Raw genomic sequence first — 16,917 nt, 5'->3', positions numbered from 1 at the left:
GAAATTGAAGAAGATGTCAGAAAATGGAAAGATCTCCCATGCTCATGGATAGGCAGGGTTAACATAGTAAAAATGGCAATCTTACCAAAAGCAATATACAGATTCAATGCAATCCCCATCAAAATACCAACACAATTCTTCACAGACCTGGAAAGAATAATACTCAACTTCATATGGAAAAACAAAAAACCCAGAATAGCTAAAAGAAACCTGTACAATAAAACAACTTCTGGAGGCATCACAATCCCTAACTTCAAGCTCTACTATAGAGCTACAGTAATAAAAACAGCTTGGTATTGGCATAAAAACCGACATGTGGACCAATGGAATCGAATTGAAGACCCTGACATTAACCCACACACCTATGGACATATAATTTTTGACAAAGAAGCCAAAAGTGTACAATGGAAAAAAGAAAGCATCTTCAACAAATGGTGCTGGCATAACTGGATATCAACGTGTAGAAGGCTGCAAATAGATCCATATCTGTCACCGTGCACAAAACTTAAGTCCAAGTGGATCAAAGACCTCAACATAAATCCAGCTACTCTAAACCTGCTAGAAGAGAAAGTAGGAAGTAATCTTGAACGCATTGGCATAGGAGATCACTTCCTAAATATAACACCAGTAGCGCAGACACTGAGACAAACAATCAATCAATGGGACCTCCTGAAACTGAGAAGCTTTTGTAGAGCAAAGGATACGGTCAACAAGGCAAAGCGACAGCCTACTGAATGGGAAAAGATCTTCACCAACCCCACAGGTGACAGAGGACTGATATCCAGAATATATAAGGAACTCAAGAAATTAGACATCAAAACGACCAACAGTCCAATTGAGAAATGGGCTTTAGAATTAAACAGAGAATTCTCAACAGAGGAAACCCAAATGGCTGAAAGACATTTAAGGAACTGCTCAACATCCCTAATCATCAGGGAAATGCAACTCAAAACAACTCTGAGATACCACCTTACGCCTGTCAGAATGGCTAAGATCAAAAACACTGAAGACACTTTATGCTGGAGAGGTTGTGGAGCTAGAGGAACTCTCCTCCACTGCTGGTGGGAATGCAAGCTTGTACAACCACTTTGGAAATCAATATGGCGCTTTCTTAGAAAATTGGGAATCAATCTCCCCCAAGATCCAGCTATACCACTTTTGGGCATATACCCAAGAAATGCTCAATCATACCACAAGAGCACTTGCTCAGCTATGTTCATATCAGCATTGTTTGTAATAGCCAAAACCTGGAAACAACCTAGATGCCCTTCAACTGAAGAATGGATAAAGAAATTGTGGCACATATACACAATGGAATACTACTCAGCAGAGAAAAACAATGACATCATACGGTTTGCAGACAAATGGATGGATCTAGAAAAAATCATCCTGAGTGAGGTGACCCAGACTCAGAAAGACAAATATGGTATGTACCCACTCATAGGAAGATACTAGATGTGGAACAAGGATGACTGAACTGCTACTCACATCACCAGTGAGGCTACCTGGAAAACGGGACCCCAAAAAAGACATGGAGAAATGGATGAGATCTACATGAACAGCCTGGTCATGAGTGGGAACAATGAAGAGCGACGGTCGAGGGAAAGAGAGTGGGAGATCCTAGCTGGATCAAGAAAAGAGAGGGAGAACAACGAATAGGAGACCATGGTAAATGAAGACCACATGAGAAGGGGAGGAAGCAGAGAGCTAGGGAGGCCCATGGAGATCCACAAAGATACTGCCAGAAAAGACTGCTGGCAATGGACGAGAGACGGCAGGAACTGACCTACTCCGGTGATGGGATGGCCAGACACCCTGTTAGTTGTGCCATAAACCCCATCCAAGGAAGGTCTGAGGAATCTGGATGCAGACATCCATGGCTGGGCCCCTGGTGGAGCACTGGGAGTCTAATTAGTGAGAAAGAAGAGGGTTTATATGAGCGAGAATTGTTGAAGCCAGGGTTGGATAAAGCACAGGGACAAATAGCCAAACGAATGGAAGCACAGGATCTATGAACCAAAGGCTGAGGGGCCCCCAACTGCATCAGGCCCCCTGAACGGGTGAGACAGTCATTTGGCTTGATCTGTTTGGGAGGCAGCCGTGTGTTAGTGCCGGGTCCTGGGCTTGTTGCATGAGTTGACTGTTTGAATCGTGGGACATATGCAGGGACACTTGGCTCGGTCTGGGAGGGGGGGACTGGTCCTGGCTGGACTGAGTCTACTAGGTCGATCCCGGTCCTCGGGGGAGACCTTGATCTGGAGGAGGTGGGAATGGGGGGTGGGATGGGGGAAGGGGGAAGGGGGGCGAGAGTGGGAGAACAGGGGAATCTGTGGCTATTATGTTGAAATAAATGATGTTGTAAAATTAAAAAAAAAAAAAATATGGAAAACAAACTGCCAAGCAAGTGGAAACCATAAACAAGCAGGCCTAGCTATCCTTATGTTAGATAAAGTAAACTTCAAACCAAAACCAATTAGAAGAGTTAAAAGGGACACTAGATATTAATAAAGGAAACAATTCATCAAGAAGAGACAACAATTCTAGACACGCATGCATCAAATACTGGGGGCTCTAATTTCATAAAACAAACACTATATAGGATAAAAGGACATGTAGGTCTTGGCATAATAACAGTGGGGAGCTTTGGTACTCTACTCCCATATTTAGAGAAGTCTTCCATATTAGAGCAGACAAAGAACTTCACAGCTAAAACACACTACCAATCAACTAGACTTAACATATGTGTGTGTACATGTATACACATACAATATTCTATCCAACAATGAAAGCAAAACTAGATATCCATCCACCTGTAAAAGAATAAAATTAGATTCATATCTTTCACCTTGTACAAAAATCAACTGAAATGGATCAAAGACATTAATTTGAAAACTAAAATGCTAAAACCGGGGCTGGAGAGATGGCTCAGAGGTTAAGAGCACTGGCTGCTCTTCCAGAGGTCCTGAGTTCAATTCCCAGCAACCACATGGTGGCTCACTACCATCTGTAATGAGATCTGGCACCCTCCTCTGTATACATAGTAAATAAATAAATCTTTTTTAAAAATGCTAAAACCGTGAGACAAAAACCCAGGGAATGCTCTTCAAGATATTGGGATAGAGAAGAGCTTTCTGAACTGACTGCACAAGAACCAGCCTCACAAGAGCCCATCAACAGATGGGACTTCGTGAAATTCAAGTTTCCGCATAAGTAAGGAAATTACCAGCAGAGCACATTGACAGCCAGAGAATGGGAGAAAATCTTTTCCATTTCCGGACAAGAGGCTAATAACCAGAATGTATGCAGAACTGCAGAAATTTGGTATCAAAGAAATAGAACGGCCAATTAAGAATTGGGCTAATGAGCAGAATAGACCATTTCCAAAAAAAAGGAAACAAATGGACAACTATTTTAAAGTGTTCAGCATCCCTAGTCATTAGATAAATGCAAATTTAAAATACTTTGAGATACCACCTCACTCTTTCAGAGTGGCTATTATTAAGAAATCTGATGACAGGTACTGGAGCGATGGCCTCAGAAGTAAAGAGCACTTCCTGCTCTTTCCCAGGAACCAGGTTTGGTTCCCAGCATCCACATGGTCAGTACCTTGAATTCCAGGGAATCCAGCACCCTTTTTTTGGCCTCCACAGGCACCAGGAATGCTCACAGTGTACATACTTTCATGCCGATAAAACACTCATCCACATAAAATAAACGTTTTATAAATCTTAAAAATGGAGAAAAGAAATCTGACAAATGTTGGAGGAGTTGGAGAAGAGAAACCTTACTCACTGTTGGTGGGGTACACATTATTATAGTCGTTATGAAAATAAACTGTAGGTTCCCCAAAAAATTTTAAAAAGAAATAGAAATACCATATGACTCAGCTATCTCACTCCTGGGCACTGGCCTAGAGCACTCCATACCCTATCATAGAAATATTTGCACATGTTTATTGTTGCTCGATTACTATAGCAAGAAAATAGAACCAGCCGAGATGCCCATCACCAGATAGACAATGAAAATCTAGTAACTATATAAAATACTATCTAGTTCTACTAAACTGTGAAATAAAAAAAATTATAGGAAAATGGACATAGAATGCATAATATTTACAAAGTCATCCAAGCTCAGAAAAAACAAAACAAAACATGTTCTCCTTCATACGTGGATCCTAGCCTACAATGTATACATTATGTATGTAAACAAATATACGTGTGGGAACATTTAGAGGAAAGAAGAAAATAGTAATATTAATGATGAAGGACAGGACTGAGGTAAAGGATGTAAAGCAAATTTGTTGTGGATAAAAATAATGGATAGTGAAAATAAAAAACCTAAGCTCCACGGTTTCAGAACGGTTATTCTAATTGAATAGTATTTATTCATTAGATATATAAAGTTTTGGACTTGCCAAGTGTTAGTTTGAGTGACTATGTTCATCTAGCTGCATGATATTTTTATTTGTAAGTTCACTGTAATAAAGTTTTATAAATTTAAAGAAAATAGGAAAATGAGACTAGGTATTGACAATACTTCCAAAGTCAGTGATGTGCAAATATAAAGTTCCCTAGTATCTTTGCAAACAAAGCCTTACCACTAAAAGCTGAGCGATACCCAGCTCTCCCGTGCTCATCACCTAACTGCAGCTGAGTGCAAGCCCCAAGGGCACCCAAGAAAGAGCGAAAAAAGACAAGCAAGGACGGAAACAAAGAAAACCACGCGCCGGTGTCACCGGGGCTCTCAGAAGATGGGAGTGACTTCTCCACTGCTTCCTGAGTGAAAGAAGAAGGTGACATTTATTTTGACAGGTTTTGGACCTGTCATTTTAGAATCCCAGTTCAAAATCACGAAGTTCATATAGAAATAGCTAGAATCATCAGAATGCACTATGACATGGATCTGCTTACATTATAGTAAATGGAAAAAGAAAACACTTCCCTTGGGCCCTGACTAGTACTGAAGTACTAGGGAAGAAAAACTGGCATCGATAAGCTGGCAGCTTATAAGACCCTTAGTTTTGTTTTTGTTTTTAATCTCTCCAATCCCCTGAGGCTGGAGATTCAGTCCAACACTCTGCACAACAAGCATGCCACCCCTGAGCTGCAGCCCTGGCAACATTCCAGTTTTAAATAACTATGCAAATTATTACACCTCCATTTCCCATGTTCCCGCCATTCACTCACAATCATTGATGTTCTATGGACCTCTATTTACCTCATAGGCATCTTTGATATTCAAGGGCTCGCCAAAAGCTGCCACATGTCCCACAATGCCTTTGTTCCACTCCAGGCGGATACAGTTATTGGAAGCTTCCTCCAGGGTCGAACCTTCAGCGACATCAAAGAGGCGGCTGACCAGAAATTTGTCTTTGGAGCTGTCCTCACAGACAAGGAATAGGGAATAGCGGTCGGCGGAGATGAGTCCATGGATATGCAAGAAAATTTTGTGACATAAGGCTGTGACATCCAAGTGACTGGAAATATCTTTTACTAATTCCAAGAGTCTGGAGCACTGGTCCCCTTCATCACTATCAAATCTTGGGGGGGTTAGTGGCATCTGTTCCTTTGTTCCTGAGTCGGAGAGAAAGCTGACAGTTCCCTCGGAATCCTTGACAACAATGGGTCTAAGAGGCCTGTCAAATTCTGAGGCAGAGATTTTCCTGGCTGGGGCTGCAGGGGTGGTGGTCTCTGCATGAGGACTTGGCTGCGAAGGGCAGGAGCAAGACTCGCTGTGGGCTCGGATGCCTTCCTTGCATACTGGGATGGTGTGAACTCTCTCTGAAAACCATGCGTTGACCATTTCTCTGCAGAATGAAACGTGTAGACGGGTTAGATATTTGAGGAAAAATAGTACTACCTCCTAAAGCTTCCAAAAATCCTGTCAATGCACAGTGGAGTCACTCTCCAATCTTTCCAGACTGTTCTTATACATATAAGAACATCTAGCCGGGCAGTGGTGGCGCACGCCTTTAATCCCAGCACTCGGGAGGCAGAGCCAGGTGGATCTCTGTGAGTTCGAGGCCAGCCTGGACTACCAAGTGAGTCCCAGGAAAAGCGCAAAGCTACACAGAGAAACCCTGTCTCGAAAAACCAAAAAAAAAAAGAAAGAAAGAAAGAAAGAACATCTCTGTGGATGGCAATTTCTCTCTGTAAGAAACAAAGTTCCTTTACCATGTGCCAAAGGAAATACAAGGGTATTTGACTGCAATTCTATCTGCTGTAACAAAGACAAGCAGCATTCTAATTCCAGCAGATGACTGGCTATACACAGCATAGCAACCAAGGGACACTAGACTGACATTAACAGTAGTTTGCGCACTAATATAAATAATCTTCACCTGGGACTGGGGCTCAGTGCTAGAGTGTGTCATTAGTGTGTATCAGACCTTGGGCTCTTCGCAGCTTTATTTTTGTGTCCTTTTAGAAATAGAAAATTCCTTGGAAGCTTAGCTAATGGGGTCTTGCCCTCAGGGCCCTCCTCCCTTTATTCCACTTTGAATCCGGTCTTTCTTTAATTTTCTCATCTCTTTCAGTACAAGCCTTGACTCCAACATTAAATTTTCTGGTGTTACGCTTCTCTTCAAACTGCATATTTTGCATTTTTTCCTGCTTGTTCTTTTTCACTGCAGACCTGCATAACAGTGATTACTAATAACCATGCAACAGAGTCAATATTAAGCTGTCAGGCAGATTTGTAGGACACAGTTAGGACGTAGCCACATTCCCTGCCAAAATGTCACAAGAATGCTTTCAGGTCCAGTTGCTAATATTGTCCCCCTCTGAAACCTCTTGAGCTGGACCTACACAATCCACATTGCTCAGTACTACTGTCTTCCAAATCCTAAGATAGCCCATTCAGCCTTGCTTACAGCAACCAAATGCTTTCCTAGTCCAAAGTCCCAAAGTCTTCCACATTCCTCCAAAAACACACTGTAGTCAGGCCTGTCGAGGCAATAGTCCACACCCTGGTATCAACTATTCTCTTCGTTACTTTTCTATTGCTGTGGTAAAAGACCATGACCAAGCCAACTTATAAAAGAAGGCGTTTAATGTGCAGCTTATGGTTTCAGAGGGTTAGCAGCCATGATGGTCGAGCAATAGAAACACCTGAGAGCTCACATCCTGATCTGCAAGTTGGAGGCAGAAAGGCACACTGGGAATGATGCCTGATCTTCTGAAACCTCAAAGCCTGACCTCATTAATGACACACCTCTTTCAACAATCCTCCTAATCCTTTCCCAACAGGTCCACCAACTGGGACCAGATATTCAAATGTACAACCCCACGGGGTCAATCTCTTTCAAACCACCATGGGGCCATTAATGACATTTTATTTTTCACAACCCTTTATTTGGATCTGTCTAAAGTACTGCAATGAAAACTTAAAGTTAAATACATATATTTAACTTTATATATATATGTATATATATATGTATGTATATATATATAATGTAGGATTCAAGAAAACTGGATAGAAGATCAACTATTTTGATTTTTCAAACAGCCATCTCACTCTGTACACACACTGGCCTTGAACTCTTGGTTCTCTTGCCTCAGCTTCACAGTGCTGAGGTAATAGGTTGTGGGTCACTGAAGCCAGACCTGGAAGGTAGTGACAGCAAGGTAAGTCTCTTCTACAGCCGAGGATTGTGTATCTCCTTTCCTATCTCTTCCTTGATGCTAGGGGATTTTGAGAAATAGTCAATTACTTTTATTTTAAAAAGTATCAGCCAGGCATGATAGTGCATGCCTTTAGTCCCAGCACTCAGGAGGCAGAGGTGAATCTCTGTGAGTCAGAGGCCAGCCTGGTCTACAAGTTTCAAGACAGCTAGGATTTCACAGAGAAACCCTGTCTCAAACAACAAAGTATCATTTTCTTTAAACCTTGTGAGGAAGACATTAACAATCTTACTTTCTAAACTATGAAAGTAATATAAGTGTCTGAACCAAATCTATTTTGTGATCTGGTGGTACATCCAGGTCTCCTATTCTTGGCGCTGTAATATAGGAGAACATAGACTTCTCTGGTGTATCCATCACTGCCTGTCATGAAGAAGGCATCTTGTTAATTTGAGCAGATTTGAAAGTCAAAACCAAATTTAAACAGCGAAGGCACAGAAAGAATATGATCACTCATGATAACACATTCTCTAATCCTCTACATTGTATCATAACTGATGCCACACTATAAATATATTAAAAAATATGAACTCAGAGAACCCAAAGAAAAAGGGTCCTTAAAAAAAATCTAATGAAATCCCATCATGTCTATATTTCTCTGGAAACAGGCCATATTTTATAAATCAAAAGCATTGAACTGAAAAGAATGTATAATGAGTATACTTGAAAGAATAGTCATTATCAGGGTTTAGACTGTAACAGAAAAACAATGCAGGGCACTCAGGAAATATTGGGTTTGTGGAAAATAAAAAATAAAAATAAATAATAAATTTATTGTAAGTGGTATTTTAAATTTAAATTTAACTGGTGCCCTGTATTTCATCTGGCCACTCCAGTCATTATTTTTTTTTTCCTGAAATTGGTGATGAACAGATAAAGTAAATTTTATGTAGCATACCATTGAGTTGTCAGGCTGCCAGGTTACTAATTTTATCACTTAAAGGCACACAAAAGGCAACCACACTGATTCTATTTCTGATAACTGGACCTTTTCAAAGTCCTTAGACTAGTCATGGCAAAACCAGAGCATAACATTCCTCTTTTAACCAAGCTTTCTTGTTTTCTTTCAAAATACATTTATTATGTATTCCACAGGGGGGTACCAACCCCCAAACTGAAACATTCTTCTAAGAGGGGAAATGTTAATTGCTAAAAATTTGGGGGATTATAAGTTTTCAGCTTCCAATTCTGAGATCTAATCTTAGCATTTGTTACTAACAGGATGTGCGCAATGATAAGTAATTTTCTTCTTTTGAGTTTCAATTGCATCATCCATAAAACACAAACAAACTATTCCAATCTCTGTTTTCACTTTATTTTATTTGTATGGGTGTTCTGTCTGCATGTACGTCTGTGCACCTGTGGAAGCCAGAAGAAGATGGCGGGTCCTCAGGAACTGGAGTTACAGACCGTTGTGAGCCGCAATATGGGCACTGGGAATCGAACCTGGATCCTCTGAAAGCGCAGCCAGTGCTCTTAACTTCTGAACCGTCTCCCCAGCCCAGCCCACCCTCATCCTCTTTGCACAGAGTAGAAGACGCATGACTATCTTCAATGGAGTAAAAGGTCAAAAGTACAGAAGGAGCATGAAGGGGATGACTCCAGCTCCAACCTCAGCACCACAGAGGTCAGACACAGGGCTGACATGGGAGATAAAGCTGAAACACTACAGTTTCTCTAGTGGTCAGCTTAGTGCTTTGTAAATGGTTTTTATCAGCGCATATTAATTATATACAACGAGGGGTTTCATTATGACACATTCATAAATCTTATGATGTATTTTGATATTTACCCCCTGCCTAACCCTTCCTGGTCTTCTTCTCACTCTTGCTAATCCCTTTCTCTTCCTAGGCCGTCAGTCCCTCTTCCCTTGACAGGTATAGACCCCCTCGCCCCCCACCCTTCTCTGTGGCCCACTGAGTTGAATTAGCATTGCTTAGAGAAGCTTGAGTGAGGAGTTGTTTATGGGAGCATGGGCACCTCACCAGTGGTTATACCACTGAGGAAAACATCTCTTCCCTCTTCAGATAAGCATCAACTACATCGGCAGCCTCAGGGAAGGATGGGGCTTCATGAATCCTCCCCTCTTCCCTAACAGTCCTGTGAAGTTCGGAGCTTGGGTGTAAGAGGCATGCCACATCCACCTCTCCCCTCCTCCACCCCTTACATTCTTCTGCTCCCTGAGCCTCGGAGGGGATGATCCAGACATCGCATTAGGGCTCAGCTTTCAACAGTCAGTGCTCCCAGGACTCTGGAGGTCGGGTTGTGTAGTGGTAACAACCGCTGCTGTGTTGACAAGGTAAGACCCCACGATAGTCTGTGTTATCCTCTGGCCAGGAGATGATGGTCTTGGGTCTCACAATCGAACCTCTTGGTGCTCCTCAACTTCTTCGCTTTTAAACAGGAGGAGATTCTCCTGAGTCCTTCACCGTTGACACAGGCTTGATGAGCAAATGAGATTACAGCATGTATGTGCAAGCAGTCCATAACCTCTTCTCTTAAAGTTAAAATTAAATGTAAGCAGAGGAAGTACAGGGGATGTAAGATCACCGAATCTAAGATTTTATATCTCCTGGGTCCCTAGTGCCATGCTAATGGAGATGAAGAAATCAGGAAAAGAGTTTCATAAAGCCCAGCCAATTACAAAAGGACAGAATAGGTGGAGGGACAGGTATGTTTTGGTATCTGCCTGCTACATCCATCATGGACACTCGGGGCCATGGCCAAAACGGGCACTTCAAGTGCTGTCCTTTGCAGAGCGTTTCTATTTGAATTTTTTGTTTTTGTTTTTGTTTTCTTTTTGAAGTAGGGTTTAAATTACATAATAAACATCTGGGGCAAAGGGGACAAAAAAAATCCCCCCTTTTTTAACTCTTTGTTTTTACTATTTGCTATAAGCACTAATAATTAATAATACACAAGCCTGTCTTTACAAACTGCCCTTTGAACCTGAGAGCAGTCAGCAAGCACAAGGCTTGAAGTCTTTTAGTTGATTTTAACTTTGACGAGGCTGTTAATAAAAAGACAAATACCTAAAAGAAAGCTAGCCAAGAAAAATGCAATGAAAATTGATGTCCAAGATCCTCATGTGAACATCCCATCCACATCGCTCCCTCTCTTCACTAAATTATTGTCCAGTCACTCACTTATTTTATTACACAAAGAAATTCTTACCACATAAGTGAGCTGCATTGTATATCCATTTCAAGTGGGAGAATTTAGTTTTGTTTTCCAGCTTTTACAGTATGTCTTAAAATAACTGAAGAAAACCTGGAAGGACTCAAAATCATTGCTGGCAGCGACTACTCTCGGGTAACATGAATGGTAAATACTGCTTGTGTCTTCAAACTTGTCTACAGTGTTTGGGCTCAGGAGGCACATACCAAGTACAGGAAACACCAGAAGATCCATACTAGTTAGGTGAGGAGAAATGGAATCAAACGGAAGTTATTACCAGCAAGCCGTGAGTTCCTGTGTTAACTTGACTTAAGTCTTAAATCTCAACTATTTTCAGACCACACGTCTAATTGGAAGTATATTATCTAGGGAACATGCTTGGCACCTCTAAATGTTCGTGCAGTGATTTAACATGACAGTCAGTGCCTTTGAGACATTTTGATTCATGAGACTTCACTGTGCTACATTTCATGAGGTTGTTGCTGTGTGGACGGAGAGCTGAGGGGCACGTCCCCAAGTTCACAGCTAACCAAGCTCTGGCAGGTGCAGTGCTCTCCAGTATCTGAGGCTTGGGTCTTAGAATACACAGAAGGATGGATCAACTGACTGGTGGTTACAGAAGGTTCAAAGGCATACAGGGAGATGACTAGGAGGTGGGTGTCATGAGTTTTTACAGTAACTTTAATGGCTAAAATTACACACAAGCAGAAATAAAAAGCCATACATTCCATTTTACACATCCCGTATGCTTCCATTTGAAACCATGGATGACAGATTCAATTAACAATTGAACAAATGGGGCCAAACCAGTAATACTTTCTAAAGAATATTTAAATAAAATTAAGTTTGGGGCTAGAAATGTGACTCAGTTGGTAGAGTGCTTGCCTCCGTCTTAGTCAGGGTTACTACTGCTGTGAAAAAACACCATGACCAAAAGTAACTTGAGGAGGGAAGGGTTATTTTCACTTACACCTCCAGGTTAAGAGTCTATCACTGAGGGAAGTCAGGATAGGAACCCGGAAGCAGGAACCCGGAGGTAGAAGCAGTGAAGGGGTGCGGCTTACAGGCTTGCTCTCCATCATTTGCTCAGCCTGCTTTCTTAGAGCACCCAGGACCACCTGCCCAGGGATGGCCCCGCCCACACTGAGCTGACCCCTCCCACATCAATCACCAATCAAGTAATCCACAGGCTTGCTCACGGGCCAATCAGATGGGGAATTTTTTTCTAAAATTTCTAAAATAATTCTAGCTTGTGTCAAATTACCATAAAACCAACCAGCACGCCTGACATTCATGAATCCCCAGCAACTGCGTAAAACCAAGTTCTAGGGCCCATGTCTGTCATCCCAACTCCCTAGGGGGAGAGGCAGAAGGATCAGAAGTTCAAGGACATCTTTGGTGACACCATGAGGTCAAGGCCACTGTGAGAATAATGAGACCCTGGCTCAAATGAATAAAAGTTTTTAATTTTACATGTTGAGTATGCCTTGACTCATACCCTCTTAAGTTTTTACAGATTAGTAACACTTTTTAAAATGAAAAATTATATAGCACACATTGTGTTAAGACTAAAACTTCTCATTTTCATTACAGATTATTTTAAACTTAGAATTTGTAGTTTGGGTTTTTCATTTAACTAGACAGATTATAGCTCCTACTAGTCACAGGTATTTTTTCATGTTTTATTAAAGATAGATATTTCTTCACACAATATATTCTGGTCACAGTTTCCCCTCCCCCTGATCTTCCCCACTCCCCATCCATCCAAATCCACACCTTTCCTTTCTCTCTCTCATTAGAATACAAACAGGCACCAATATTAACAACAACAGCAATAATAATAATATATGAAAACAAACAAATCAGAATAAGACAAAAAAAGCACAAGAAATATATACAGGTGCTGAGATCCCAATAAAAACAAAACTAGAAACCATAATATATAAGAAAAAGATATGAAAGATTAAAAAAAAAAAAAGCTAGGACTGTGAGACAAAAATACCACTGAGTTCACTTTGTGTTGGCCATCTACCACTGAGCACTGGGCCTAATTTATTGATAGGACACAGGGAAGCAAAATCTCACGCATTTTAAATGTGATTGCTACCAAGGAGAATACACCACACACACACATACACACACACACACACACACACAGAGAGAGAGAGAGAGAGAGAGAGAGAGAGAGAGAGAGAGAGAGAGAGAGCTGTGTCTGTAAGTTGCTCTATGTAGCAGTAATATCACTTTCTATCAAAGTCAAACTGCTTAAACGGCTTCCAATGCCTACTAAGTAATCTAGATAACGGGGATAAACGAAATATTTTGTCTACATTTTATAGAATATTTCTTGAAAGCTAGAAATATAAGGAAACAGAAAACTTTACAAGGCAAAGCAAAATTGTGATATAAACCTAATGACTCTCTTAAGTTAAAAATATAGATAAAATCTGCTTGCAAAGCATCTAATTCAATGTATCTTACCCTTTTTTCCAAATAATTGTTATTTCTTTAAAGATTTGATTATGTATGTATATGAGTGCTGTGTCTGCATGTACTCACTCCTGCAAGCCAGAAGAGAGAATCAGATCTCATTACAGATGGTTGTGAGCCACCATGTGCTGGGAATTGAACTCAGGACCTCTGGAAGAGCACCCAGTGCTCTTAACTGCTGCACCATCTCTCCAATCTCCAAAACAAATATTCTTAAAGAATTTTTTAATTGAAAATATACTGCACTTTGGGTACTTTTAAAAGATTTAATTTTTTATTTTATAGGCATGCGTGCCTGAGTATATGCATGCACCACACGCATTCAGGTACACATGGAGGCCAGAAGAGTGCATTGGATCCTTTGGAACTGATGTTACCAATAGTTGTGAGCCACCTCATGTGGATGTTGGGAACTGAACCCCAGCCCTCTGTAAGAACATCAAATGCTGTCACTGCTCCAGCCTCATTCTTAGGGTAATTTTGTCCTAGAATTGAGATCCTAATAACTAAATTTTCAGCCACTTGAAAAAAAAAAGCATTAGAGGCTTTTTACATTAAAATTATATATGAAAACTAAATTCACATTAGCAAAGACACCCCATTATTTAATGTGCTTGTACACTAAGAGAGGGTAAGATAAACACCTCTTCTTGAGTTAGATTCCCCATGACATTAAATCTGTAAGCTTTGGTTTTTCTTCCATGAAGACTAAAAATGAACTTCAATGAACATGGTATTTAGGGGGCTCTGGTCACATAGACTCAGGACTCAAACCCACACCAGCTCTGTCAAAGAACTGACATTAGGTACATTATTTGCTCTCACTGTACAGTAACATATTATTTACCTCACACAGTCCAGAAAACTAAATAATTCAATGTGCATACACTGTGACTTAATTAGTTGAACACTAAATGTAGTATTCATTTTTTATCAACTGATTTTTTTTTAAAATAAAGAGAATTTATTCAATTTACTTAAACAGAATAATGACTATTGTTTCTTCCTTTGTTCTGTTTTATTTTAGAAGTCATCAAGGCTAGACTTGAACTTAAGAACTTCTTAGTCTTAGCTTCCCATAGGATTGCAGGTATGTGCCATCATGTCCAGCCCTTCATTACTTCCTATTAGGCACTTACTTTCAAAACTCCATTTGGGGCAGGCAAATGGCTCATCAGGTAAAGGGATCTGCCTCCCAGAATGAGCACCTAACTTTGATCCCTGGAACACATATGATGGAAAGAAACAACTCCCACAATTTGACCTCTGACCTCCAAAACTTATTGTGGTACACTTGTATACACACACACACACACACACACACACACACACTAAAATATGTAAAAGCTCCATTTTTACAACTCTTAATATGAAGAAAAAGAAAACTGTTTCAACATATTTTTCAAATTAAAATTTAAAAAATAGATTCTCCACATCAATAATGACACCCATATATGACTTAATTTTCTGAACCATACATAAAGATTATGAACTAAATATTTAATTGTGGAAAACAATTACAAAAAATGAACTTATTTTTCTATTACTACTAAAGGGATAAAATTATTTAGCCATATATATTAGAAAATATACAATAATTAAACCATAGCAATCAATATTCTATAATGTGGTAATTCTATACCTGAACGTATTTTTAAAACTTGATAAAAATGTTACAGGCCATTTGGATATAAAAGTTGGCCATTTTACTTCTTTTTTTTTTCTTTTTTGTTTTTCCTTTCATTTTACTTCTTACCCAACTGAAGGGAAATACTAAAAGTAGGTTGTTACCACCCCTGGACCTCAAGGATACCCATGGAACAGTCCCTTGAGTAATAACTTTTGAAAGAGCTTTTCCAGGGTACCTCAAGCAAAACAAAGGAAAAATTTGCAGGTGTGACTAATCCACAGCACTCAAGTACATGTTCATGTTTATAATTATACTATTAAAATGTCATATTTTTGTTCTTTTTAATGTTTTTATCCACCAGTTGTGTCAATTAATCATAAGTACCTGAATTAGAAAGAGCCTACTAAATCCTCTGACTGGAAAGAATGATTGTATAAAAGTCTCCTAAAATTATGTGTAGGAAAAAAACACAAAAATAACTCCCATAAAAATAATGTTGGCTATTTTTCCTGCTCTTAGATCCTTATTTTATACAGTTTTAGTTACAGTGTTTGCATAATTTGACCTGGATCCACTACTCAAGTTTGGAAAAATGCAAGAATGAAATTGTTTAACTTGAGAAGCTGATGCTGTGTTCTCCTGAGAAGCAAGAACTCTTAGAGCTGGAGGAGCCTGTTGAAGCTCACCTGTGACCCGGGGCCTGGCCCTGGCCCTCACAGCTCTCGTCTTCATCAACAGCAAAGTTGGGAGCAAAACCTGAGGGCCTAACTCCTACTCCAGTTACCACCTTGCCAGAGCCTTACACAATCCCAACTAAAGCTCCTTCAAACCATTAATAAAAAGCCATCTAAAAATGAAGGACACTTGAGGCTTTTTAAAATTGCTATTGTGTTGTTCGGATTCCTATTTGTCAGGAAAAAAAGGGAATGACTATTGATGTTTATGATCAAGTTTTAGTGTTATTTATTCTCAACATGAAAATTATAAACTAGGAAAACAAAGCAAAACACTACTAAGAAAAACCACAGGGAACACACATGCTCTCCTTTAACTGTCTTGAGAACTCTCTAAGTCCATCAAGTCCGTAAACAACATACCTAGAGTATGTTCTCTCAGAAAGATGGATTAGGAATTGACACCTAAACTTGTCACACGTAAGGCTCCCAATTCCCACAAACAGAAACGCATTTCAAAGGATTTAAAACAGTGGCTCCAAACTGAGTAGTGGTGCCAGTCCTCGGGGAAAATCTGGAAATGTGTGGGAACAGATTTGATTTCACAATCTTGGGGGTATTCTTGGCATTAGAAAGACTTCTGGCATCAAATGCCTGGGGCCTGAGGATGTAATTCATCCTGCAATTTGACAGATAGTGTCTCAGAGCAAAACACATCCCAGTCAAATCCCAGCCTATACTTTTGGAAACACTTTAAGTGAATCAAAGATTAGCTGGCTCTAAGGACGGTAAAGGACACAGGAGATTGGAGGCCCAGCACACCCTCCATAACCTCTACCCTGACAACCCATGCTTCGCTTGGGTTTGACATGTCAACGAAACAAGCATGCTCCCTAAAGTTCTTTGGTTCCCAAGTGTTCTCCTCGGGGAGAAACTTACCGAGACCAGATGCAGATAGAATGCAGAAACACTTCCTGCAGTCTGACGCTCAGGACTTCCAGGTTGGGAGGGTCACTCTGGTTTGTATTTTTCCTGGCATTCCTATTTGCATGTAGGAATGATATCACTTAAATGAAAACCTAAAATCTGAAAGAAAGCTTGGGAACTGAAACCTACCCGCTAAATAAGTATAATGATTGGTTTGCAGTTTCAAAAGAGGAGAAACTCCGCTAAGTGGACATTTATCAACCCCAAGTCTTAAGAGCTCAATGCAGGTATATTTTGAAGAACTGTGAATTTATATAAAAGTTCTTTAGTTTGGTAT

General features: G+C 40.2%; 1 protein-coding gene across 4 annotated transcripts in view; it reads right to left on the bottom strand.

Moving 5' to 3' along the window:
* The window catches only part of Pde5a (phosphodiesterase 5A), a 192,900-nt gene that overhangs the window by 126,728 nt on the left and 49,255 nt on the right, over positions 1–16,917 (bottom strand). For all 4 annotated transcript variants that reach the window (XM_037207047.1, XM_037207046.1, XM_028881454.2 and 1 more), the window contains exon 2: positions 5,218–5,806. In XM_037207047.1, coding sequence (XP_037062942.1) covers positions 5,218–5,802 — 585 coding nt within the window. In that variant the 5' untranslated portion in view covers positions 5,803–5,806. The remainder of the gene's footprint in view (positions 1–5,217; positions 5,807–16,917) is intronic.

Source organism: Peromyscus leucopus, chromosome 6 (assembly GCF_004664715.2).
Source record: "Peromyscus leucopus breed LL Stock chromosome 6, UCI_PerLeu_2.1, whole genome shotgun sequence".
Classification (NCBI taxonomy): domain Eukaryota; kingdom Metazoa; phylum Chordata; class Mammalia; order Rodentia; family Cricetidae; genus Peromyscus; species Peromyscus leucopus.
The sequence above is the reverse complement of the archived record's forward strand: the minus strand, read 5'-3'. Positions and strand labels throughout refer to the sequence as shown.